Source organism: Epinephelus fuscoguttatus, linkage group LG1, assembly GCF_011397635.1.
Source record: "Epinephelus fuscoguttatus linkage group LG1, E.fuscoguttatus.final_Chr_v1".
Classification (NCBI taxonomy): Eukaryota; Metazoa; Chordata; class Actinopteri; order Perciformes; family Serranidae; genus Epinephelus; species Epinephelus fuscoguttatus.
The window spans coordinates 30480235-30507476 of NC_064752.1; the positions used below are offsets into that span (position 1 = coordinate 30480235).

At 41.9% G+C, this 27242-nt stretch overlaps 1 protein-coding gene across 1 annotated transcript; it reads right to left on the reverse strand.

The window, feature by feature from the left end:
* Positions 1-10882: 10882 nt before the first annotated feature.
* Positions 10883-26961, reverse strand: LOC125889882 (inositol hexakisphosphate kinase 2-like). Its single transcript, XM_049578133.1, has 7 exons — positions 26955-26961; positions 23546-23596; positions 18209-18467; positions 17716-17926; positions 16227-16387; positions 15189-15364; positions 10883-12627 (listed from the first exon to the last, which is right to left on the reverse strand). Exons 3-7 carry the CDS (start codon positions 18444-18446, stop codon positions 12013-12015), a joined length of 1401 nt encoding a protein of 466 aa, XP_049434090.1. The 5' UTR covers positions 18447-18467; positions 23546-23596; positions 26955-26961; the 3' UTR covers positions 10883-12012.
* Between the last annotated feature and the right edge of the window lie 281 nt (positions 26962-27242).

Here is a 27242-nt window from a genome sequence, read left to right on the forward strand (position 1 = left end):
TTCCTTCTGTGGCGACTTCCGTATGTGGGCAGGTATATTCTATGGCACTGGGCTGACCCAAAGCCGACGTAACAGATGTTTGATGAGCTGGGACAAAAGAGTATTAAATTTAAAGATATCATATATATATGGTGCACGTGTGTAAATTAACAGTCCTTTTATTCCGAAAGTGGTAAAGAAAGCAAGAGAAGAACATTTAATTTACAGGGCTTTCCCTGGAGGGTGGGAGTGGATGAACCCGGTTAAAGAGTACCCGCCAGGCCGGGACGCTCTAAAACTAAGGCGAGCGCGCCCACAAGGAGGCAGGGATCATTTCATTGGTCAACAGTAAATCTGGCATTCTATTGGTTGGGGGATTTTGACAGGGTTGTTACACAAAAAAATCCAAGCGCAGGGCAGAAATCTGAGAGCAGAAATTCCCCAAGTGCACAGAAACAGTTTGAGCACCAGGAGAAAAGCCGAAGCTTGAGCAGGAAATCTGTGAAAGCATGTTCAAATAAACACAAGAAGTTTGTGCTCTAGAGAAAGGATCAACACTCAGTGAATAACCTAAGCCCTATGATAAGCTAATATGGCAAGGCTTAACTATACAAACCAGTGAGCAGTGATAACTAGCATGTCTTTGGGGTCATCGGGTGGGAACCTCCTTTCACCAGTGTTTCGTCTAGTTGGTCCCACAACACCTCCAGGAGGCTAGACAGTGATCTCTGGCATCCCAGAGACACTCCCTCATGCCAGGTCTCACTGCTCCCCTCCCCGCACCAACCCAATAACCTCCTTTACCTTACTTACACATGGCTTTCTCAGCCCAAACAGCACTGCCACCTTCAACCAAACCCAGGCTCCGTACATGCGAGCTCCAGGTAGAGACAGGGCTGATACTACCTTTCCTAGCACATTCACCATACTCTATTTCACACGCTACATAGTATAACTACTTAAGCTAAAGTTAAAGGAGCTAAATAAACTTACAGGATCAGCAAACACACTCACCTTGCCGCATGGCCTCAAACAAAATGGATTCAAATAGGCCACTCCCACACTTAAATACTTCCTCTTCCTGGATTTCCTCCTGAGAGGAAGTGGATCTCTCCACCTGATCTCAAGGAGTTATGTGCCCCTGCTGGCCCCCAACTGACATTATTTCTTCTCTTATAGATAAACTGGCTACATTTAATTGCTTCATCTGACATTTCCCTCACTGTCTTCCTCAAACTCTGTCCCTGCACTCCGAGTTCCCCCAGGAGCAAGACAGCTGATCTTGCTATGAATCCCCTACACCCCACTTCCACTGGACAAATCCTAGTCTTCCATCCTCGCTGCTCAGCTTCTGCTCCTAAGTCTGCATATCTAAGCTTTTTTCTTTCATAGGCTTCTTCCACTGAGTCTTCCCAAGGAACTGTCAGCTCAATGAAATAAACTATCAGTTGACTCACTGACCACAACACTAAGTCAGGCCTCTGCCTGGTACGAACTATTTCCTGGGGAACAACAAGCTTTCCCCCTAAATCTACTTGCATTTCCCAATCACAAGCACCTTCTAGGCAGCCACACCCTTGCCTCCTTACTAACTTATCCCTTCTGTATTTCTCTCCCTCACGGACAAACTGAATTACTAAACTCCTATCCTTAACACCTTCTGAATTCACCTGTCTTCGTTTCCCCTCGATGCCTGCAGCTAAACATTTCAACACCTGGTTATGTCACCATGTATATCGGCCTTGTGGCAAGCTAACTTTACAGCCTGACAAAATATGCTTTAAGGTTGTGGTACCTGAACACAATGGGCATGATGGGTCCTCATTTACCCACAGTTTTAGGTTCTGGGGGGTTGGTAACACATCGTATGTAGCCCCTACCAGGAATCTAATACGATTCTCCTCCATACTCCACAGGTCCCTCCAACTAAGCTTCCTCTTCTCTACACTTTCCCAATTCAACCACTGTCCCTGTTTAGCCTGGGCCACTACCTTTGCACCCCTTAACATCTCTTCCTGTCTACGTATCTGCTCTACAACCAGCTTTCTTTTATCTTTGAGACCTGCTTTATTCCATACCGGTTTGCCTGAGCCAAGCCCCAGGCCTCCCCGGCCAAACTGAACATAACCTACAATCTCTGCATGCCTAAGAGCAAATGGTATCTGAGTGCAAGCAGCATGGTATCTGAGCGCCAGCAACATGGTATCTGAGTGCAAGCACACAGTTTGAGCAGAAACAGAGTAGATCCAAGTGCAAGCAGAGGCTATCTGAGTGCAAGGGCAGGGTTTTTGAACGTGAAATCAATAAATAATGCTCTCAAACTGATAGACCACGCTCTTGAATAAAGATAGGGATAAAGCTCCATAGATTTCCTCTTTAGCTAACTCTAAAAGATCCCATTAGCTTAAATCATGCTTTCTTGGTATGTGATCTTACAGATGAGATGAATCGATCAATCAGTCATTAAACCAAGTTAAACTTTAAGGGTGGCGAAAGGAAACTGCATTGTCTAGATTATCAGTATGAATCTACATGTCTTCATTTTTACATATCTAGAAAAGGTATGTAGCTCAAAAGTATAATTTTGCATTTTTTCTTTAAAAAAATGTCTCAAACATTGAATTCATGAGCAAAATAGTCATCAGTTAACAAACAAGAGACTGAAATAATGATTGACACATGCCACTTTCTCTTGACACCACTGCTTTCTCTCCATCAGCAGCTGACCCACACAGTACAGTATTTAAATGGCTAATAAGTGACCACAGATTTTCTCTCAGTGTGCCCTCTTTAATCACAAGCTCTATTTTCCGAAAAGAAAATTTAAGAAGCAGAAGTAAACTCATTTGATGTGTTAATCAGCTCCTCCCCACATACTGCTGCTGTCATAAAATACATCACATGTCATTATATCCAACCAAATGTGTTCTGACCTCATTAAAAAAAAAGATAATACACACCATACTGATCTTTACCTCCACATGACCTGACGCATATGCTTCCTCTGTCTGAGGTGTGTGAAGCTGACATGTGAACAGGAACACATGCACAGTGATGTCAGTACATGGCCAGTTGGCCCATTTGCATCTGTTGTAGATGAGTCAGATGTTTTTCCTTATTTTTAGAAACAAGTAGATGTTAACAGTCCTGCAGGATTGCCTTCCTATCATCTTGAACCAGTCTGGCCATTCTCCTCTGACCTCTGGCATCAACAAGGCATTTTCACCCAGATACTGATGCTCACTGGATATTTTCTTTTCTTCAGACCATCCTCTGTGAACCATAGAGATGGTTGTGTGTGAAAATGCAAGTAGATCAGCAGTTTCTGAAATACTCAGACCAGCCCATCTGGCACCAACAACCATGCCACATTCAAAATCCCTTAATTGTTCCTCAGTGGTTTCACGTCTTCATCGTGTTTATCTATTTTTTAAGCCTAAACCTAAACAGCTGTAATCCCCAACTAATCTAATGGATTCCTGGCAGTGTCACGGCATAATGTGAGCCAGACTCCAGAAGGCAAAGTCTTCCTTCATTTGACCTTCACAGCCGAGCTTGAATAAAGAGTGTTAGTGTTTTATCTGTGTCTCTGATGGTTCATTAGAGTAATTAAGAGGTCAGTGTAAATGAGTTTGACAGAGTGACCCAGCACGTCGGGAGTACGACTGGGGCCTCGGGCCAGGTCGAGGTCTGACGCCTGGCGAACAGAGTCACTGACACTGTTATGTAACACACCAATTACATCTTGGCTAGGTTTCTCTGCCTTTCTCTGCGGCTGTGACTGGGTGAGCAGGTTGAGCCTCCCTGCACTGCGATGTCATTTCATGCCCTTTCACAGTCAGTTTGATCCTGTTTAGCAGTTCACCCCTATCAGACATTTGTCCTTTTAGTATTAACATGGTTTAACTGCAGAGGCTGCAGTGTGTTCGTGTGTGAGAGCGGGATCAAGTGAGAGAGTAGGCCTAGGGATTTTATCAATCGAATGATTTGGAATGAACCCACTGCGTGATTTTTATCAGTAATGACCTAATTATTGATTTCTGTTACATCATGTTGTTACATTTGCTCTGATTATTTCATAACTTATTCATTGAAACACTGTAAGTCTCTTATGATTCATTTGAATTTTTGTATTTTTAAAATTATTTATTCAGTCTACATGATGTTGACTTTTTATATACCATGTCTTAGCATGAGCTTGGTGTTTATATTTGAGCTTGAAAGTGAATTTTCAACTTAGGGAACAGAGGCTTGACTAAATAATATTTTTTCTTCTCTCTCCTGCAAGCTCCACAAAAAGCTAGTGATTATTTGACAGATTGCCATGGCATGTGGTACAGATGTGCATTAACACTGCTGAACTAAAGTGGTCCATATGGTAAAAACTAGCTTCTAAACATCAGCATGTGTAGCATTGTAATTAGCATTTAGTGCAAAGTACAGTCTCACAGAACTGCTGGCATGATTGTAGACTCTTTGTCTGTTTGAGTTCTGACAAGTTGGCCTGATTAGAGGAATTTCAGTGGTAGTTTAATCAGGGCAGCTGAGCCTAAAAATAGATAATTGTACAAAATGAGAGCACACAATGGCTATTAATATCTTTGCTCATATTGTATGTGAGAAGGAAGGGGCTCTTGATAGGCGTTAGAGCTTCAGAAATATCCTTTGGTAGGGGAAAAAGTACTGAAAGTCAGTTATAGTTCAAATTCATTAATCTTCCGTGAGGAATTTAATTGGGACAATTCAAATAAATCACAGGATGTACAGTCCAGCAGTGTTTGAAAGTCATTTAAAGTGATTACATATATAAAATATGCTATATATATATATATATATATGTATGTAGATTTTAAGGGGAACACGGGGGGACATGCCAATCAATGTTTAGGACAAGTGCATTCATACTTTAATCTGTTGCCAATGAGCCTGTTCACCTGTGAGATGTTCCAAACAGGTGTTTTTTGAGCATTTTACAACTTCCCCAGTCTTTTCCTGCCCCTTTTTTGAAATGTGTTGCAAATCAAACTCCGAATAAGAGTATATTTTAGAAAAACAATAAAGTTGATCAGTTTGAACATTAAATATCTTGTCGTTATCCTGTGATTAATTGAATATAGGTCAAAAAAAGATTTGTAAATCTTTGCATTCTCTTTCTTTTATGTCCACACAGTGTCCCAACTTTTTGGTCATGATTTATATTTGTACAGTTACTCATCTGTAGCATTCATTCCTGCTTTATCTGTGCTCTCCCCACACCATCCTCACACTAAAGCACAGCTGCCTATAATCTCCCCCAAGTTAACTTTAAAACCAACTTTGGTGCACTTGCCCACACACATACACACTTCACTGGTGGATGAACTGAAATCATATACAGATTTTTAAGCAGGTCAAAAGGTTAATCCCCACATCCGCCAACGTCTTAATCACACCAGATTTCTTTTTTCTGCATATGAGTGAGAGAGAGTAGAAAGGAATGCTGTCCGTCTTTCTCTTTCATCTCTCCCTCATTAAATCATTGACCCGTTTATATAACTGCCTGTGCAGAGCTTGTCATCACTGACTAAACTCACTTTAGCACCTGTCAAAGCAGGCTTGGCTGTACTCCTATAGTTCTCACTTTCTCTTGACAGTGCACTGCTCATTTTGCCAGTCATATTTTACTCAGTTACAATTCTTTTAACACTCTGAGACTCTAGATAGTATGTAGATAAATAATCTGAAAGCAGGGAACCTGGAGAGTCATTTGAGTTGAAGTACATCAGGGTGTGTCAAGTTTTTCTAGTCATAAACATTCCCATGCGCAATTAAATCTCATAAGGTGTGGTTGCAATTTTTCAGTTGATACCTTTTGTTCCACAGATGTGGTGCTAAGTTTAGGCATTTTTGACCACTTGAACATTAATAAAATTGGTCAAAATCCCTCCAAAATACCACATTAAGACACCAAGACCCCAAGGGACACCAAAGAAAAATCCATGCTGTGATTTGGTATCAAAAACTTTTATGACATTTGGAAATTAAAGAATTGCATTCTTCAGTGATTGGACAATGAGCACTACTTTTCTCTGTCTATGCTTTCCAGTCATACCCAATTTATGTAATTCTTAATTTATGTAATTCTTAGACTGCTGAGGGACCCCAGCAGCCAGAAATATATAAAAAATATTCAAGTTCAGTGGGTGTGAATAACACATTTGTAATGCATGACAAAAACTGAATAGGACTAGCATAAAGTGAGCATGACTGCAAAGGGGAGACTTGTCGTGGGTAGCCATAAAACTCATTTTCATTTGGATATCTTGAAGTGAAAGGTCAAGGAACACCTGTGAAAATGTCCATGCCAGTTTTTCACTCACCAAAACTTGTACTACATTTGGAGCAATATTTAGCCCTCTTCCCCACAAGCTATAGCATGACAGCCTGCTAAGGTCCTCTGACAGGCTGTAATGTTGGCTGAAATCACTGGCAGTCCCGCAGGTCTTCTAGGGTTAATCAATTTAAAAGGAAAAAAAAACAAAATTAAAACCTAATGAACATATTGCACAAAACATTCTGGTATGACTGATTGGTGCTCTCTCAGGGAATAGATGAAAACTGAATAGCACCATGTACCTTGTTCACAACAGGGCTGACTGGTTTCAACCACCTCTCTGTGTTCACAGCCTGAGGCAGCAGCATCCACTGCATGCTTGTAATCTAAACTGTGTGACGGAGAATGGAGCAGTTCTCAGATGGCAGTGAGAGGATGCAGTGGTGCAGGGGATAATATGTAGGAGTCATCGGATAATTAGCCTGCAGACCACATCACATTGGTCTGCACATTGGTTGTGCTCGCTAATTTGACTTCTGAACCAAAGTCAGAGGACAAGGACAAGGCTTATAAATATCAAATAGCCAAGAGGAAAGTGCAGCTGTGGTAGTGAAACATAAATTTGGTATGTACTGACCTACATATGCAGAAGAGCTGTGGAGTTAGCTGCTCTCTGTTATTGTAATAAGTGACAGTGCTGCTGTTGCAGATAATGACTGAACTGCTGAGAGATAAGGAAATGAGTTGATGGCAGCAAACAAACAAGTGAAATTATTTTGCATCACACATGACCTTGAACCTTACTTGGTAAAGAATGACTTTGTAATGCAAGGTAAAGAATTGTTGTTTTTGGAGGTGACACATACATCAATCATAGGACTGTGTGCTTTGAGTGAAGTGGGCTCCAAGAAAGCTTCGTTTCCACCAAGCAGTTTGGTTTAGGATGGTTGAGTTTGGTACATACTAGAATGATTATTTTTGCGTTTCCATGGTGAAAAGTTGGGGGTGGTACCAATAGAACGGCACCTCTGTCGGGGTACCTAGCACACTGATCCAGTACTTAAAGGTGAAGCATTGCAGTCCATTGACTGGTCAACAGAGAATCGACACTCTCGCTCAGGGATGAGTTGTGGCTGATTTTGAAGCTTATGTAAACACTGCTCATACCGAATATGTTCAGTTCTTCATACATTTGTAAAATCTAACTTACTGAATAAAAGGATGTTTTGCTGCCTTTTCATTTTTACTGGGTACAGTTAGCAGCTATAGACTGAGAAAAATGATTTAATTCACTGTATCAACTGCTGGCAGCTACCTGAAACGTATTAGGTGGATTGTGTACTTGCATGTTACTCAATGCGTGGGTTCACCTGCGTAAGCAACCTAACTATACATCATCTCCAAAACTTTCAAACTCAGCAGTTAGGCTGTCGACCAAAACAAATGATCCTAACACATCACACCTATTTTGACTTCCCTGCACTGGCTTCCAGTCTCTTTAAGAATCAGTTTTAAAATTCTTTTAATCACATGCAAGACTCAATGATTTGGCACCCAAGTACATGACTGAACTTCTCACACTGTACCGTACAAACAGGCCCCTCAGGTCTGCTAGTCTGGGTCTTCTAACTGCTCCAGAGTCCAGGTTAAAAACAAAGGATGATCAAGCCTTCTCAGTTCTTGCTCCTGGGCTTTGGAACAGCCTCCCACTGAGCATCAGATCAGCTGACTCTGTTCATGTCATCTGAAAACTTACTTTTACAGATTGGCCTTTCCTGACAGTTGATAGACTTATTGTGTGTATGGGAGTGTATGTATGTATTTGCAGCCATGTGTATATGTCTGCATGCTTACAGGTATATATGTGTTTAAGTGTATATTTTGGTGTAGGTGTTGTATATGCTCATCTTTTATTAGTATGATTTTTGTTTTATATTTTCTTAAGCTTGGAGCGCACTTTGTGCTTTCAGCTTGAAAATTCTTCTTCTTCTTCTTCTTCTTCTTCTTCTTCTTCTTCTTATTATTATTATTATTATCAAAGACGTGACTTAATCAACACACCTTAAATGTCAATTTGACAACTTTTAACCATTTTTGATTTAATTGTCTTTCTTGGATGACATACACTGTAGTGATGATTGGATCTTTAAGATTCTAAAAAATGTTGATGGATTTCAGAGGAATGACGTGAAATGCAAGTACTTGTTTCCCACTTGGACAAAAAAGTGGAGAAGCGCCATTCTGGTGCAATCTGGTAGCACTACACCCCTGCTCTTGCTCGACCCGCTATTTTTAAATATTCCATCGAGAGAGACTCTCACTCCAGCTCTGTTATCTTTGTTCTGAAAATGTCAGCATTCAGACCCTGTTCTGTGGGTGATAAGTGAGGTGCAGATGTTCCTCTGTATCCCTGGTGAAGAGGAAATACAGCAAGTGCTGATTGGAGCTGTGAGTGACACAGCCCCTGCCTACATTTAAGAGTACTGTCTGTCAGTGGAAATGCTAAACAGATCTAGGATCTAGGTAGCTACATGTCTCTGTAGGTTACATACAGTACTCAAGGTGATGTACCCCAAGTTTCGGGTGGAAATTATGCAAGCATGTACAATGCATACCCACTGACTAAATGTTTATGAGATGATGGAGCAGATTTAATGAATGAGTATTGACAGAATGTAGGTTATTCATATTTTAGTGAACGGGGGCATTACTCTTGTGGCTCAGAATACTATAACTCTTTGCTGTTGCCATAGTGATTTTAACTGCTGTTATGCAACTGCTCCACTTGGCAGCAGCAAGCTTAACAGAGCAATAGGCTACGAGGACGCACATGCAGACACGTGGCAGTGACTCTTCAGTGTGTGTGGTGTAATATAAATTTGCATATGCACAATATGATGACAGAATGGGATAAATTTGATGCTTTGTAGCAGCCCACTGATCCCGAGGCTGTTATGCAACACTGGCTAACACCCCCCTCCCCTCTTCCTAATAGAGTGGAGCTGGAAGAGTTTATCTTCTTCATCACTCCATTGTCTCATCTATCAATCTTTTTATCCTTCTGCAGTCACACAGCACAGAAACATCACATGCTAATCCTGCTTCAGGCTGAATCTGGCTCTGCTTTGGCAGTCTGCTGAACATATACTGGTTTCTGAAAGTGCTGCGTAAATATGGTATGTGTTTATAATCCCTAATACTGCCCTGAGCAAATCTCTTGAAGATTTAAGTCCACCCGAAACTGAAAAATATATAATTTCCCTCTTACCTGTAGTTTATCAATCTAGATTGTTTTTTTCTGGATGTCTGCTGTAGAGATGTCTGCCTGCTTATGAATATAATGCAACTTGGGGCACACGGCTTGTGGTGCTAATTGCACCGAATAATACATTTAAAAAACTCAGAAGCAATCTTTCTCTCCGGAGATCATGACCCAGTTACTCAAGATAATCCACAGACCTTGTTGGGAGTAGTTTCATGTAGGAACTATTTTCTTTCTACCAAACTGTATCACTGCACAGAAGAAAGAATGCATCTACTGCTACTTCACCGAGCACCACTGAGCTAGCTAAGGTTACAGCTACCACTGACTACAAGTTGAGATGATGGGCATTAGTGTTTACATGTCACTATGGGGGCCTCTTGTGAGTAGATGCCATCTCTTCTCTTATAGTGATTTTAACTGCGAGCAAGTACAGTTGGCAGTAGGTTGTAACAAAATAGCTACATGAAACTGCACAGCAGACACTAAGGTGGATTATGTGAGTGTAACAAGATTTCATAGAAAGAGACAATGGGTAATGATCTTCACATATGACATAAATGGCAACACTCTTCACAATATAAGATGCATGAAATACTCTTCACACTCACATTGTCTAACATCAATCTGCTGACACACAGCACAAAAAACTCTTCCTCACACTGTCCGTTCTCTTCACATCACACAGAGCCTGTGACTCTGACTCGTCTCTGTCAGCCTCAGACTGGTTAGAGACTGGCTGAGGCAGCCCAGGATGTTGTGTCATCACCATTTCCCTGTCAGAACAAGCACTGTCTCTTTTTAAACATTTTTGGATCAATTCTTCTAGATTGAGGGAGGTCTGCAAATGTGAATCTAGTGTCTTGGCTGCAATCCACAACATTACATCACTTTACAGACCTCAGGCTTGGTATTTGCTCCAGTTACTTGCCTGGAAAGTAGGTGGTGTGAGTGGGCCTGCTCATATTGATGCAGACAAGTCCTGTCATACTTTACAGGATATAAAGTAAAGATAAAACATAAAGATGTAAAGATATTAATTAATCTGTTATCACATGCTTGGTATACACTTGTACACACCAAGGAGATGACCTCACATGCTGGATATTTCAATAAAATTTGATTGTTGCAACATTAAAATTTCCAGTGAGCAGGAAGTCTGTGGTTTCTGTCTTTAACCCAGTGATTAAAAAGCTCCTGGCCTTGTCAACAAGTAACAGCAAATATGAAAGAACATGCAGATGTTAACACAAACCCAAGTCTGTATTTTCTTCCCCAAAAAACTGTGGACAACACTTACATACACAACAGAGGTATCCAAACATGTCAAATAACAATTTCAGTTATTATTATTATTATAACATTAATAATATGGAATGTAGTATTTTTCATTCTATGTACGTGTAATGCATTCACTTGAAAAAAAAGTGTGCTATGTTTCTGAACCAACACGATTATCTTGTTAATTTAGAAAAACAAGCAGAAATTTTCCCCCTTGAAATTCTGAGATAATAATCTCATGAATCTAGAGCAAAGCTTTTCTCATATAATAATCTCATTAATTAAAAACAAATAATTAAATAAAGACACTTTTTTTTCTTGAAACCTTTTCTCATAATTCTGGAGTAATAATCTTTTTTAATTCAGGAAAACAAGCACTATTTTTTCAATTAAATTTTCTTAATTTAGTCTGTGATAATAATCTTGTTAATTTAAAAAAAGATGCCGTTTCTTTTCCATTAAAACTTTTCTCATGAGTTTGGGACACTAATCATGTTAATTATGAAAAACAAGCACCATAATTCTGGTATAACAACCCATTTTTTTCATCAAGTGAATGCATTACTTTTCAGGATCATTCATTCACATTATGTTTTTAGAAAATTCAGTTTATTTTAAGAGACTTCTTTAAAAAGAAATCATCTGTACCTGATACTAATATGGATATAGTCTCTTTGAGTGAAGATGAACATAGACTAGAGGGTGTTGGCTCACTACCTCCCCTCCTCTCAACTCTTGCTCTCTTACACAGCCTTGTTCCAGAGGCAACACACGCTTCTTCAACAAAATGTGTTTGTATGTGCAAAATGCTGAAACTGTCTTTGGAATCGGACATAAGGAAAAGATTTCTACTTTCAAACTGCTTTTTGTGCTGCCTACCCTTTTGTCCTGAGGGTGACCCCAGTAAAACAGAATGAAGGGTAAATCACTGCATCAGTCTCACAGATGGTTCGTCTATGTTATATGCAGGTCTCTGTCATATCCCAAAGATGGACTTATATATCAGGAATACTGAGAAGCACCAGTGGCAGAAACAGGACCAATGAAAGGCCTGCAACAACAAGATATAATTTTAAAGGGGAGAGGAGAAATCTCTCTCTGCTTTGTAATCCAGTCCTCATCTTTCTCATTGTGTTACTGTGCATCTGTGTCTGATGTGTGTGCATCATGTCAGTGCTCAGTCTGTGCTGTGATTCTCCAGCTCAGAGATGATGCTGATCAGATTCTGGAGACCAAACATGTAGCCATTGTCCTGGCCCTTGTGCACCACGCTGTCCTCTTGGAAATGTGTGCAGGAGAACTGGCCGAAATCTATGATTCTTACATCCACCAAGGGGGCATGAGGATGTGAGTGGGACAAGTGAGTCTGACTGGTATCTGAGCTCCCGTCACTGATGCTGCCATCGCTAGATATGGAGGGTCTACGGGGAAAACCAAGTGAACCCGGTCCTTCACCCACGTCAGCATCCTCCTCCTCCGTTTCTGGTTCAGCCTCCACATTCTTGTCCTCATCCTCTTCTTCTTTAGAAAGGCTGTCCTCAGTGTGTTTTTGTTGGGATGCTGCATCATAGATGATGAGCAGGGAGCTGGACCAGAAGTGATAGGAGTCACAGGCTTCCAGGGCAACTTGCAGCTCTCGGAGCCTACGCAGCACCGGGGCAAAGAGTTCACGTTGTAGACGCCGTCCGCTGTGGAAGAACTGGAACAAAGCCTCCTTGAAGTCCTGAAGGGTCAGCCTGCGGCCAAGGAACTTGTTTATGAACATCAGCTGGCCTGCGTCACACTGGTACACCTGAAGGGATGCAGAGACATAGAAGGGTTGGAAAGGTAGAGAAGGAACACTGATTACTTCTTTAACACCAAAGATTTTTTCCAAGTCCTGCCTAAAATTGGTCTTGTTTCCCCTTGACTAGACCGGCCAACTACTGTTTTACAATCAATTTACTGTTTATTGTACACCTATTATTTTGTGCCTTATTTTTATTTTCTGGTTTCTACTTAAACTAGAAAAGCGTATTCAGTCACAAGATTGCAGATCTCTGCAAGGTGGCCGAGCAGCTGCCTGGGCTGACCGCAGCCACCCTAGACTATTCTTTTAATTCTTGCAGATGCAACGTACCATGTTCTAGAAGCATCATAAAAACTAATAGAAATAAGCTCCTTGTCTACTTTTGATGGAGCAGTTGATGACGGTATGAAACAGACAATAAAACAAGTTTTTTCAACAGTTTTAAATCACCACAACCACAAGATGTCCTGGAGCATAGTCATAAACATGCACACAAAATATTAGGCTGATTGGTCCAGTAGTTTGCAGAGATGGGGACTTGAGTCATTGTGACTTGGACTCGAGTCGACTCGAGTTGCTGTTTTGATGACTTGTGACTTGACTTGACAAAAAATAAAAGACTTGAGACTTGACTCAGACTTGGAAGTTAAAGACTCGGGACTTGACTTGACTTGAGACACGATGACTTGAATGACTTGAGTGTTATTCACATAATGTTTTTGGTTAGAATATAAAATTAATAAATTAATTTAAAAAATAATGTCGATTACCCAGTAGGAGCGCAGGCTGAGAATGGCGTTGTCATGATTGGATCACTACCCTGTCAATCAGTCATGGCCTCTCTACATACCTTACTTATTTATTGGAGAAACAGGCTCGGTTTGGTGGAACTTGTTTTTAATTTATTTCCTAACATTAACCCCAGAAAACGTGAGCGAACATTCCGACCGGTTGTACATTTTATGAACGAGCAACACAGGGTTAAATGAGCTAAATGGGTGAATTTGGCCGCTGCCTTGGTTAGTGTGTGTGTGTGTGTGTGTGTGTGTGTGTGTGTGTTTGTGCGCGCACACATGGGGGTCATCCCTGCAAAGTAATCATTGCAGCGATGAAGTCAATGTTTGCTGACAGTTACTTATATCTTGTCTTTTCACTTTATTAAGATCAGATTCTGCAGGTAAAATTACAATAATAAGGTGACTTGACTTGGACTTGACTTGACCTATTACAGGACTTGACTTGACTTGACATAACCTGTGACTTGACTTGACTTGACTTGCCCAAGAAAAAATGACTTGAGACTTACTTGAGACTTGAAGGTTAAGACTTGCACATGTGTGACTTGGTCCTATCTCTGGTAGTTTGCAAGATTAGTTGCGGACAGATACTTACACATGCACAGATGTGCGCACACGCACACACATACACACACACACACACACACGCACGCACGCACAGACACACACACACACACACACACACACACACACACACACACACACAAACGAACGCACAAACGCACGCACGCACGCACGCACGCACGCACGCACACCAACTCCTAGGTCCTAGATAGGTTACAGCTAGTTACAGTCTTCTATTGTTCCCAAACAGTTACAGGTGCACTGAGAAGAAATAGTTAACTACGCTTTGTACAGCAATGAAAGTAATAGTCAACGTAAACCCCAGTTTAGTCCATCTGCTGTTTTGCCTCACTATATTTATGTGTTTTTGGCGGTGTCTGCAATTTTGTTAGCTTCGTCTTGGATGCATGCTTCTTATGGTCTGACATCCAGAGAGCCAGGCTAACTGTTTCCTTCTGTTTCCAGTTTATGTGCAACGCTACGCTGACCAGCTGCTGGCTGTGGGCTTGTATGAGAAACTTCTGTATTTTTCAGCCTTGACCCAGTTTTTTGTCTAAGTGACTAACAAGAACAACACTTTTTGACATTGTTCCAGTATTTCTCAAGAGCACTGTATCTGGCAGCTGTGAAACGTGCTGAAATGTAATCTTCGGGGCAATAGCACACTGTCAGTGTACATCCACTCGTTTTGCCACCGACAGGCAGAAAAATAAAACGTTTTTCTTTACCTTCCACTTGATCTGGTCTGTTTGTTATTGTCTTCCTGCAACAAGTCACCTCTCAAAAGATTTCAGAACAAGACTTCTCGAGTGAGACCAGATTAAGCGAAAGGTGAAGAAAAACATTTTACCTCTTTGTCAGACACATATAACAGCAATCGAGCCTGAACCCAGTCTGAGTCAGTTGCAAAAAAAGCAGTTTTAGTGGACGTATATTTTCCGAAGTGCTATTGCCTTGATGATTTCATTGCAGTATGTTTCACGGCTGCAATGCTCTTAGTCAATACTGAAACCAAAAATTGTTTTCCCCACTCACTTAGTCCCAAAACCATGAGAAAATAGGTTGACAGACAGATATGACATTGGTATAGATCTTCTCACCTAACTCTCAACCAGAAAGTCAATAATCACATTTCCAAAAATGGTGAACTATTCCTTTAAGACAGAGCCATTAACACTGAAGTCAGTCTTGGTAAAGGCCCACCTGCATGCCACCTATGTAGACTCCTATTAGGTTTGATGTGCTATGCTGGCACTTGTGTTTCTTCATTGCCTTCTTCTCCTCAGTAACTCCGTTTCCATAATGCTGTGTGCCCATCTTGAGGTCCAACACACACGGCATCGTGTACCGCCACGTCAGGTCCTCCAGCAGGATGAATTCTGGTGTACTGAGTCAAGTAGGCCAGAGTCACAGGTTTCACTGTAGTCACAAACATGCTATAATCCTTGCAATATATACAGGCAAGTCACAGCAATATCAAGTAAGTGAAGCCCCGTTTCCACCAAAACCTTTTGGTATAGTACCTTTAGGACCAAAATAGACCGTAGATCCGTTTACCATTTCAACCACGGTACTAAAAGTAGGTGGGGTTGTTGTTACTCACTGCTCTGTCCAGCTTTCGCTGAATTTCCTCTTCAACGGTGATACAGAGTAAGGTCCTCACCTTATCATCCACCGAATGGGGTTGGTATGCCAATATTTTCACATAAAAAAAGAAGAGGCTGCAGTGAGAGTTTCAAAACCAGCCACAACTCAGCCCTGAGCAAGAGTGTCGATTCTCTCTTGACCAGTCAATGGACTGCCGTGTTTCAAGCTCCACCTTTAGTACCGCATTAGTGTGTTTGGTACCTCAACAGAGGGGTGACGAAAAATAGGGATGGCTCTATTAGTACCATCCACAACTTTTTACGATGGAAATGTAAAAATAATCGTTTTAATACATACCAAACTGAACTGAACCGAACTACTTGGTAGAGACGAGGCTTTAATGGAAGTGCTTCAGAGGTGTTACTTCGCAGGAAAAAGACATTGATAATTGGGCACTGTATTAGATAACAGACCTCAGGTCCATACTGAAGCCACTGATAACCTTAACTCAGCAGGTATTAAGGTGTCCTGGTGGCTCAGTTGGCCATGCCATGTCCTTTAGCCTGGAACCTCTGAACAATTATTCCTGTCTCTTCCTATTAAAATTTGGCAAAATAGAAACCAAAGTGTGGTTCTGAGTCAATGAAAGGATACTGTATTGGTTGCGTTGCATGGCTCCGTCCTTCACCTTCTTCAGGTAGTACTGTTGGCTTGCTGAGGTCCAGGGTTTGTGTTTGAGCTGTGGTACAGCATTAGTATGACTGTGCTCCAGGCTGTAGTAGAGAACATTGGTTTCCTGCAGCAGCTTGTAAACACTGGAGGGCAGACAAAAAAAGCACGTCATTACATTTTGGCGCAAAGGAGAAAAGCAAAACAGACCCAATGTACCTTCTTGTGTATGTGGTTAGAGTATGTGGGTATTAGAGCATAAAACAAAAGGGCAGTGATAAACTGTTCTATCGGATGTAAAAAGAAACCTAATGGAATATTGTAGCTCACTCACTATCATCCATCCAAAACATTCAATATCAGTCTCTACATATATTTTGCCATCAGCCATCTGGTTTCACCACTCCAGAGGCCTGTATGCTATGAAGCTGGATTTGGGGTTAGCAAGGTAGCGTCAGCGTTAACCCTGGGTTGTTTAGTTCTACAAAGTTGGTTCACTTTTTGCCAGGATAAATCACTGTGGTAACTTATGCTGAACAGCTAACCTGCTCTGGAGCAGGTTTACTTCAGAGTATGGGATCACAGTCTGGCAACAGCCCAACCTGTTTGTTCCTGACATGGACAGGTACAAATATTCTTTATAGGTCAGTGGTAGCAGAAACAGTCTGGCCTTACTGTTTTTATGTGACATATTCAGAGTAGTTTCTTCATTTTCATCAACTAAACAGCAAAAAATACTCTGTATTTAACTTATATCTAAATATATCACACATATTTTAAGCCTTGGCCTACTTTTAATATTTGAAAATTATGTCTAGTGTTTCTACACCTTCTTATTTTGTTAGACTTTTTGCTGTCCTATAAAGAGAGCATTCTTGCACGTAATTAGTATCACCATTTCATCTTATATCATATGAAGTACCTTATTTATGGTTCTGCTGATGTCGCTTGTAATGAAACAACCCTGCCTCTTTCACATGAATGTGATCATGGCTGGGTAGGAAAACCCAGCGTTGACTAAATGAGCTGATAATGAGTTTTGTGATATTTGTTGCCAATGTTAGGGTGATTAGAGCCAGATAAGAAAAATATATCCCTGGTATGTTGAATTGGCTTGGTAATATAGGCAAGGGATGACTGAGTTCGTGTTTGTGTATACGCACAACCATGCATCTATTGCAGTTGTGTAACCCTGTGGCTGTGACCCTCTTTCTGGCTGCCAGGGTCAAGGATAAGTCTCTCACAGTATTTAGAGCCAATTTTGCATTAAGTTGTACATGCAAGTCTTCAATTCATCATGCTTGTGTTACAGTTCTAAAGTGATCAAAGCAATTGTCAGTTTATTTTACATGAGCCTCAATTTAAGTGTGAAAGTGACTCACTTTGTCGCTGCCTGTTCATGCACTGACTGCACCTTCTACTTTATCATGAGTAACAAGTCGCTCAGTCTACTGCTGTCTCTCTTTCATCTCACCCTTTATCCTTGTCTGTACAATGGCTTTGGCCATCTGTGCTGTCATTTTTGCTGTCCATAATTTTCCCACCCATGAGCATCTCGCTTTTGGGCTCACAGTCGACCGAGGAGTTCTTGTTCTCCAGATCTGCCTCTGGATCACATTGGAGGGGGTAAGCAATGAAGGAAACGTTCCCTTCTGCATCCTCCTCGAAGCTCACTGACACCACACCTGAGAGCAGGACGCAGAGGGAAACAGAAAGACATCTGTGAGACAATTGTGTCATGTGTCATTTTGGCACATAAAAAACAACACCTGAGCAGGAACTGGGAGATCAGTATCCTAAAAAATCTCAGAATTAGGTCTTCGCTTCAGAATCAACATGGAAATATCAATTTCCACCTGACATGCACAAATTTGCACATGGAGCAGTGAAATAAAGACAGAGATGCATAACAATACAACAAAACAAAACAGCGCCAGCACAGGTTAGTAAAGCATAGTTGGCATTACCTCTGTACTCGGGGGTAAACTTCCTCAATGCAGCAGGCACATTATTATAGAACCAGTGTTCACGGGGGAGGAGGGGTTTGCAGATGGTCTGCTCCCCGAGGCGCAGAACGCAGCAATGTCCCCCCACTTGGTGTGCGAAGGGCTCAAGAATCACCCCTTTTTCCATGTAGCACTGCTGGTGCTGGTGCTGCTCTGCATCCATGGCCTTCTGGGCCTGAGCCTCCACAGCTGGACCCATCCTTCTCTGGCCCTGACCACACTACCACGGGCATTAGGAAATGAAGGTGGATGAAGAATAGAAACAGAATACAAGGCCAAGTTTTAATGGATATTTAATTCCTGTTTCTCTCCTTGTCTGGCAGTTGTTCAAGCTGAGAATAACTAGTGCTGCAGCAGCAGATAAAGCAAACAGAGGCAGATCCTGCTTGTGCTTTCACTGCAGACTGGATGCTGTCTGACAGCTGAGAGGTGGCTCACTACTGGTAAAGCTCTCACAAGCCTGATACTGGGCCCACCCCCATCACAAGCAATCCACCAATCAGGAGTACCCAAAGGGAAAGAAGCTAGCAAAAGACAGTGGTGGGAGGGGGGAGCCCTGGGGGAAGGGACAGAGAGAGGAAAGAAGAAAAACTAGGACTGATGGGGACACTGATCAGCTGTTTTTCTGTCTGTGACAGCAGGGTTTTAACAACCTGACAGAGCAAGCAGCACTATTTCCTCATACGAAGTGAGGGGTAGGGAAAGGAAAACAGGTTTAACATTTAGCAAAACAAACAGGTTTTGCACCTCAGTGCTTCACAAAGACAGACATATATATTTATAGATTCAAGTTTAAAGAAATACTTTATATGTGCACAGATGTTATGGAAGTAAAGCAAGATTAAAATAAGTTAAAATAGAAACAGGTTTATACACATTTAAAATGGCTCAAACACAATTAAAAGCCAGAGAATAAAAGTAGGGTCTTAAGGTGCATCTTAAAGGTCCAGTGTGGAGGATTTAATGGCATCTAGTGCCAAGAGTCTCCTGGCAGTGTCCAGCACCATCTAAATCCTTTCAACTGCAGGATTTACAACAATGGCAATTTTTGGCAGAAACCCCCTATGGTCCATGCAGATATACTGATCTGCTGGTATTTCTTTTCTGTTCCTTTTCTTGCACTCCCACAATTTCATCATATCTCATTCTCTTGGTAGCTTCGGCATATGATATTCCCCTTTCTACTTTCACAATTTCCCTGACAGTGCAGGCACTTTGCTTTCTCTTTGGCTTCTTTGCCCTCTTCCACACAACAATTTACCTTCCTGCGTTTTCCCCATCTTCTAACGCCTCTACAGACTGCAGTAACATCTGAGAGGGGCTCTCTCATATGGCCTCACTCTTTAACACACATACTCACGGCACTTTCTCTCCAGTAACATCCCTTCAGAATAACTTTCCTCTTACCTCTGTCAGAATCCTGTCAATCTTTGTGCTTCACCTACATTATCCAAGAAGGACTTGGCCTCCATTGACAATGGCACTCCATTCACCACTCCCTTCTTCCTCACCTCTGACCCAAGTGGGAAATAAGTCACACCGTTATTGTCTCCAAATACTCAACTTAAATATCTCTGTGATACCTGTACACACTCAGGAATAACAATTCCACTTGTTGTAATTCTCAACAAAATCACTTCTCCAACTTTTTAAACTTTCTAACCACATGTGGATCCTTGAAAAATTGTGTTCGCTTGTGTCACAGCTCTCCACCCAACAAGATATGTATCATCCTTTGCCACTGATTGACCTGAATTGCTTGAATTATTAGTCGTCCTTCTTTTTTTCAAACTTTCTCATGTACTCATTCCGAATTTCGCTGTCTGATTTCTGCTCTGATGCCATATCCTCCATCTCCCCGACTGGAGCTGGAGAGGGGAAGGTTTTGCTTGATTTAACACAATTGATTGAACAGCGGTTACAGCTGCAGTGAAGCAAGTCCGTTCTGCTGTGTGACTGTGTCTAAATGCACTGTAGTGAGTAAGATGTATTTACAGAAGTTTTGGGGCTGGACCGCAACAACAGAGCCAGTGCTGTAACAGCAAAAGTCCATAACTGAGTATATGCCACCACTTCCTGTTTCAAAATAAAAGTCCTAGTTTTAAATTAAAAGCCCTGCAGCATTTCATACATGGTCCAGCCATACACTAGGTTTTGGTTGAGTCTTGCTTTCCCAAGAACAGGTCGTGGCCAACATGCCTTGGAAACTGAGATGCAGGACAAAATGCACTGACAATAGTCAAATATAAAAAACAATACTTTCTAACTACATCAGAAAACTTGGTCTGAAAGAGCAAACAGCTTTGATACAATGAGCAAAACAAGGTGCAAAATAAAGACGCCTTCAACTTAATGTCTCACACTTACAGTAGTAGGAGTTGGAGTAGCCATCTAAAATTGCTGCTCCTAGCTGAAGGTGTTGGCTGCCGGCCCGCTAGGATCCAGTCATATAGCCACTCAGAGTCCAACCCCCTCCCCATAAGATGTCTGACAAGTTCTTTCCACATTCCACAGTAAACACACCAGTTCAAGCACATTTCATTCATTCACTGAGAATTTTGCCTAGAGATAAAATTGCACTTACAGTATACATCAATGTCTGTGAAAACATGAATGCTTTACCACTGAAATTAACTTTTGATTCACCGACCAAGGGGGCCAGAAGATAAGACAAAAATCCAAAAGCCAAGCATATTTCAACCGCACAAAATAATAAATTACCTTCATTCATTCATTCATCTTCTAACCGCTTCATCCTCTTGGGAGTCGCAGGGGGGCTGGAGCCTATCCCAGCTACATCAGGCAAGAGGCAGGGTACACCCTGGACAGGTCGCCAGACTATCGCAGGGCTGACACATAGAGACAAACAACCATTCACACTCACATTCACACCTACGGACAATTTAGAGTCACCAATTAACCTAGTCCCCAATCTGCATGTCTTTGGACTGTGGGAGGAAGCCGGAGTGCCCGGAGAGAACCCACGCTGACACGGGGAGAACATGCAAACTCCACACAGAAGGGCTCCCACGCCCGGGATCGAACCGGCAACCCTCTTGCTGTGAGGCGAGAGTGCTAACCACCACACCACCGTGCCGCCCAATAAATTACCTTTTTGTGTCAAATATATATTTGTTTGTTTGAGAACAATTCACTGAGATAAGAAGGTGTTATGTTAAATACAAACTTAAAGAAAAAATTAGAAATTTGGATCAAAACGATTGTAATATATTGAACAACTCATCACTCATCACCCTCTACAGACGACTCCTCCCTCCCTGATCAGCTGAACACCTTCTTCTCTCAGTTTGACAGCAACACCAGCAACACGAGAGTGCCATCTCCATCTCCAACACCCCTCACACACAGTCAACATCCCTCACACACTACAAATCCCCCTCAGGAAGAGAGGCAACCGATGGCATTGCACCAGTACCAGGTTAAGCGGGCCCTGCTCAACATCAACAGCAGGAAGACAACTGGTCTGGATGGGGTCCCAGGATGTGCTCTAAAGGCATGTGCACACCAACTTGCAGCTGTCTTCACCGACATATTCAGTAGTTCACTGAAGGAAGCCATAGTTCCCACCTGCTTGAAGGCCGTGACCATTATCCCCATCCCAAAGCGCTCAGCAGTTACAAGCTTGAATGATTATCAGCCTGTTGCACTAACACCGAAAACCATGAAATGCTTTGAAAGACTGGTAATGCACCGCATCTCTGTCCCTGCTAACCTGGAGCAGTATCAGTTTGCCTATAAAACCAACAAGTGCACTGAGGACACCATCTCACTCCTGCTCCACACTGCACTGACACACCAGAAGAACCCCGACACTGAGAGAATACCGTAAGAATACTGTTTGTTGACTTCAGCTCGGCCATTAACACTGTCAACCCGGGCAAGCTGGTCAACAAGCTGCTGTCACTGGGCCTGGACCACCACCCCTGGAGCTGGATTAAGGACTTCCTCTCCAACAGACCACAGCATGTGAGACTTGGAGACCTCATCTCCTCTAACACCATCCTCAACACCGGCGCCCCCCAAGGCAGTGTTCTCAGTCCACTCTTATACTCACTTGTCACACATGACTGCACTCCCATTCATAACACAAACTACACATACAAGTTCGCCGATGCCACAGTGGTGGTGGGGTCAATAACCAACAATGAGACAGCCTACAGAGAGGAGATCCAGGCCCGCACATCCTGGTGTCAGAACAACGACTTGCTCCTTAACTCCAACAAGACAAAGGAGCTCGTCATTGACTTCAGGAGACACAAGGACACAACGCATGCCAGTCAGGGGATCACTGGAGAAGAGGTGGAACAGATGGGGAGATTCAAGTACCTTGGGGTTCATCTCTATAGACCGCTATAATTAAACTGGTCAAATCTGGACTACCTTATCCCGGAGAGGCTAAAAATTATTTGAAACACAATTTCAGATTTCTAAACTTGAATTCTATTTGTGAAAATGCAAAAACTTAGCAAACTGATTCAGTAAGTTATCATCTATCAACAATAACAGAGCAGCAAAGGACACAGAGTGAGAGTAAGCCATGTGGGTCTATGTTTAATTGAATCACAGTGGTGGCAGCTCCAGCTCCCGGTGGCTTTACAGCTCGTTTGGGTATCCTATAAATATGATCAGCAAATGTATCTGTATGAAGAGGACCCCTGTAGAGAAGGATGGTTGATAGGCGTGAGGGCAGGGGAGTGCAGGAGCAAAGGATGGGTGAGGTATGTCTTTTGCCCTTTTGTGGCCATGGACATTGGAGAAGGGGCATATATGGAGGTGCTGAGTAGATATAACACAAACACAAGGTATGGATGCATAAGAGGGGAATGTGAAGGGCAAAGTAACAAAGAGTGCAAACCCACACACACAAATATACTTGGCTAGGTCTATCCCACAACTCAAACACAATACAAACACACTACAAATAACTGCTCCTTTATACATAAATGTCTCTAATAAATACTACTGTATATGTATGCTCAGCATTTTTCATGGTTCTGGTTCAGCATTTCAGCCATTACCATCTTGGCTTTTTGGAGCCAGAAGTGATCATATTTGGACAAGAGGTTGGATTTTAATATTTGGAGCCAGCCTCAAGTGGTCATTCATGGAACTGCAGTTTGTGGCACTTCCACATTGCCTTCATTTTTTCAGTCTTGGAGGTTGGGGCTTGATACAGACAGGCAGAAACAGAGTAAAACATACACAAAAGGCAAATACAAAAACACACAAACAGTTACTCCCCACACAAACATGTAAATGCAAACACACAAGCTCTACCTCTGCTGGTCTGGCACCTGGCGGGGTGGCGTGGTGAAAGGTTGATCTTACCTGTGTGGAGACATTTTACACACCAGTCACCTCAAATGACATCACCCCAGATATACCCGCTAACCAAATGCTCATGGGTCACCAAACACTGACGCTCCCACTAAAATTACCACATCCTGTTAGGTATTCAGGCTGCGGGCTACAGTAGCTATTAATAAACAGAGTTTGCTTCATGTAGAATGCAAGAGAGATAAACACAAGGATCATACACAAGGGAAACAATTCACTGCCAATACACACTACTGGGATTGACACTGAAGTACAGAAGCTTCACTTGTCAAAACATTGTTGTTCTCAAAGGGTAAGGTCATTCAGAGTCATCTAAAAAATATCATATTTCTTGCTTATGTTCTTGATTTAGTTTTCAAATACAAGGTGATTTTGTTTTCCTCTGAGCGATGGTTGCAACAATGCCTGAAGATCAGTACTATACAAGGTAAAACTTAAAGGGACAGTTCACCCCCAAATCAAAAATAGGCTACATATTTTTACCCTTACCTGTAGTGCTATTAATCACACTATAGGGTTTTGGAATGAGTTGCTGAGTGTTGGAGATATTGGTCATAGAGATGTCTGCCTTCTCTTCAATATAATCAAATTAGTTGCTATTTGGCTTGTGGTGGTTGAAACTCTAAAAAAGAAGGAAGGGAGAAGGACGCATGCTTCTGTTGCTAGCATCTCTAGCACCATTGAGCTAGCTAATGTTGCAGCTCAGCTGAGGAGGCAGTTAATGTTTACATCTAACACTGTCATGAACCTCTTGGTCATGAGAAGATTATCACTTTCTTGTATAGTTCAGTAATAAAGTAGTTCCTGCATGAAACTGCTCACATCAAGATCTTTGGATCTTCTCGGGTAACAGGGTCATGATCTCTGGAAAGAGACATTGCTGTTGAGTTTTCCAACCTTGTTTTTTCAGGTGCTGTGAGCACCACAAGCCGAGTGCCACCTAGTTCCATTATATTCAAGAGAAGGCGGACATCTCTACTGTTCGGTTGTGTATGTTGCCAGTTATTTTTTTATGTGCATCATGTTTTCACAAACTAGGCAAGTCAGCCTTGTAGTGACATTAAACTAAACATATAGGGGGTGTTGGTGACTTAGTGGATAGAGCAGGCACCCCATGTACAAGGCTGTTGCCGCAGGGGCCCGGGTCCGTCATGTCATGTCACTCCCCCTCTCTCCCCCCCCCCTCACACTTGTCTGTCTTGTCGATTAAAGGCTAAAAAAAAATCTTAAAAAAAACCCAACTAAACATACAGGCCCGGGCGGAACAACATCTATGGCATGTTGGCTGTGTTCCTCATCTGCAGCTGAGGAAGGCCAAAGGGCGTTGGCTCACCTTGACTCTTTAGTTCACTTTATAGGAAGCTTAATAGGACAGCAGAGTTGTCGCTTCACTCCCTCAACAGCACTATCGCTGGCTGGAGAAATACGTGTCTGACTGCCTCGCATATGGACCAACAAAAAATCTGTAATTCGACCCAGAGGAATAGAACAAGTTATTCCCATCACAAAATTTGGCCAGCATTTGTGCAGCCAGTGAGAAGTGGAATGGGTGTTCCTTTTGATGAAAACGAAGCAAACAACAGATGTTTCAGAAGTAGAAACAAAGTGATGAAATAGTACATATCTTAAAAGTCTTACTCCCATAAATATAAGCCCACACATTACACTGTACAGTTAAGTAAGTAAATGAATTGAGCCTTGGTGCCTTGACAGAGCAAGGCTGTGGTCAGGTAAACATTAGGTCAGCCCTTGATAACCATTATCATTGCTCCATATTTGGCAGTTACCTTTGTGTTGGGTTACATTATGATACCTGTCAACATATCTCTCTTATAGACTGGGCCCTTTAAACAGATGTATGTCAACAACACTCAACACTTCATCTGTGGCTTTAAATGCAGCACCTCGACAGTGTGGCCACCTGAGGTATTTCCCTCAACAACAAAGACATGTGGTCACGTTTTGCCAACAACACATGCATGTGGTTTAAGTTTAGGCAACAAAAGCACATGGTTAGGTTTAGAAAATAATGACAGGGTTTGGCTTTACACTCATAGGGGAAGTGAACACTGGGCTCCTGGGTGACAGTCGGTGATTGTTGGACCCATTCACCACTCCTCCCACCAGCCCGACTTAGACTTGGACCCCCTTAACTTTTGTTGTAGTCCGGCTGCATTTCCCCTGATGCCAACAGGCGTTGTCACACACTGCCAACGTGAAGGGACAGCTTTTTCATCAGTGTCTGATGCAGACGTCACTGCCCACGTGCTGGTATTTGACGACTTCGCGGTTTATCGTGCCTCTATCACAATGCAGAAATTAGTATTATTTCTTGAAATATGAATGAGGCCAGGACAAGACAATAATATTTTGACTCACCTCGCCTCCTGCAATTTGAAAATTGCAGTTGGCCATATTGTGATATATATAATTCTAATATACATGTGTCTATGTAGATAGTAGTGGTAGTAGTAGTAATAGTAGTTGTAATAATATCTTGTACTGATTTTGAATCACAGGCTGACATTTCATAAAATCTACTGAATTTCCACACAATACTGTATTTGTCATGGCTCGTGTTTAGTTATAGTATAGTGGACCATAAAGCACTGGCTCATTTTAACCCCTGGTGAAGATATTTGGTTACACAGCTATCCATAGAGCTGTCTGTTCCTCACAGTCCAAGCTATTCTTACACAATAGTATGACCAGGCCTATATTCCACACCAGAGACACTGTCAGGGTCAGAAGGGAAAGTAGAGAGCCCACAGGGAAGACATGGGAAGGAGTGGTGGAGTGACTGAAAGCAATCAAACAAGTAGAGCAGCTGATTTCTGGAGGGTGAGATGCAGTCAAATGAGATTCCAAACAGTTCTTAGACTACCTGAGGGGGACACATCCCATGTGAGGCGTAACATTTTTAACTAATAGATACCATGAGACTTCAACAGTTGATTACTTACATTAAGACAATTATTTTTTATAGTACAAGTTTTCTGAAATGTTATATTTAAATATGCAAATGATATATTATCTAATTAAATATATGTATATTTGTGTACATTTCTAGAACAAAAATCTGAACACTGGATAAAACCAGGTTAGAAATTGTTGTTTCACCTTGTTGTCTTATTGAAGTCAAAGGTTTATGCAGAGGGAACTTTGGATGTCTCCTTATATCACTCCATAAATCACAAAACATGGTCAACAGCTATTTTTTGTCATGTTTTTAGGAGTGAAATATTATAAAGACTAAATTAGACTATGAAGGATACAGGACAAACTCCTCTGTAAAAAGCATCAGAATATAGATAGAAATAAAACTAGCTTACAGCTGTTGGGTACTTACATTAAAGATAAACCATGCAGGGTTTTACTTCAAAACAATGTCATACACAAGTAGTCCCTCTTAGTAGAAACGACCCAACAGAGGTGTGTGGTGGTGTATTATTTCTGCAGAGACTCTGCCCTCCTCCTGTGTTTTCTTTTCTTTTATTTTTCTCTGTGCTCAGGGCGTTTATGGGCGTGTACTCTCACACCGCTTCAAATGGGCTGGGGCTTTATGAAAAGTTAACAGACTGTAGGCAGTAGGTCCCAAGAGACACAATGCCAAAACAAAAAAATAAATGAAATACAG

What these genes read in the sequence shown, in the direction of transcription:
- LOC125889882 (XM_049578133.1), bottom strand. Translation starts at nt 18,446, where the DNA reads ATGGGTCCAGCTGTGGAGGCTCAGGCCCAGAAGGCCATGGATGCAGAG. An exon ending in GTTTACCCCCGAGTACAGAG is followed by an intron (nt 17,927 to 18,208) that starts GTAATGCCAACT and finishes TCCTGCTCTCAG; the next exon opens with GTGTGGTGTCAGTGAGCTTC. An exon ending in TGTACAGACAAGGATAAAGG is followed by an intron (nt 16,388 to 17,715) that starts GTGAGATGAAAG and finishes TCTGCCCTCCAG; the next exon opens with TGTTTACAAGCTGCTGCAGG.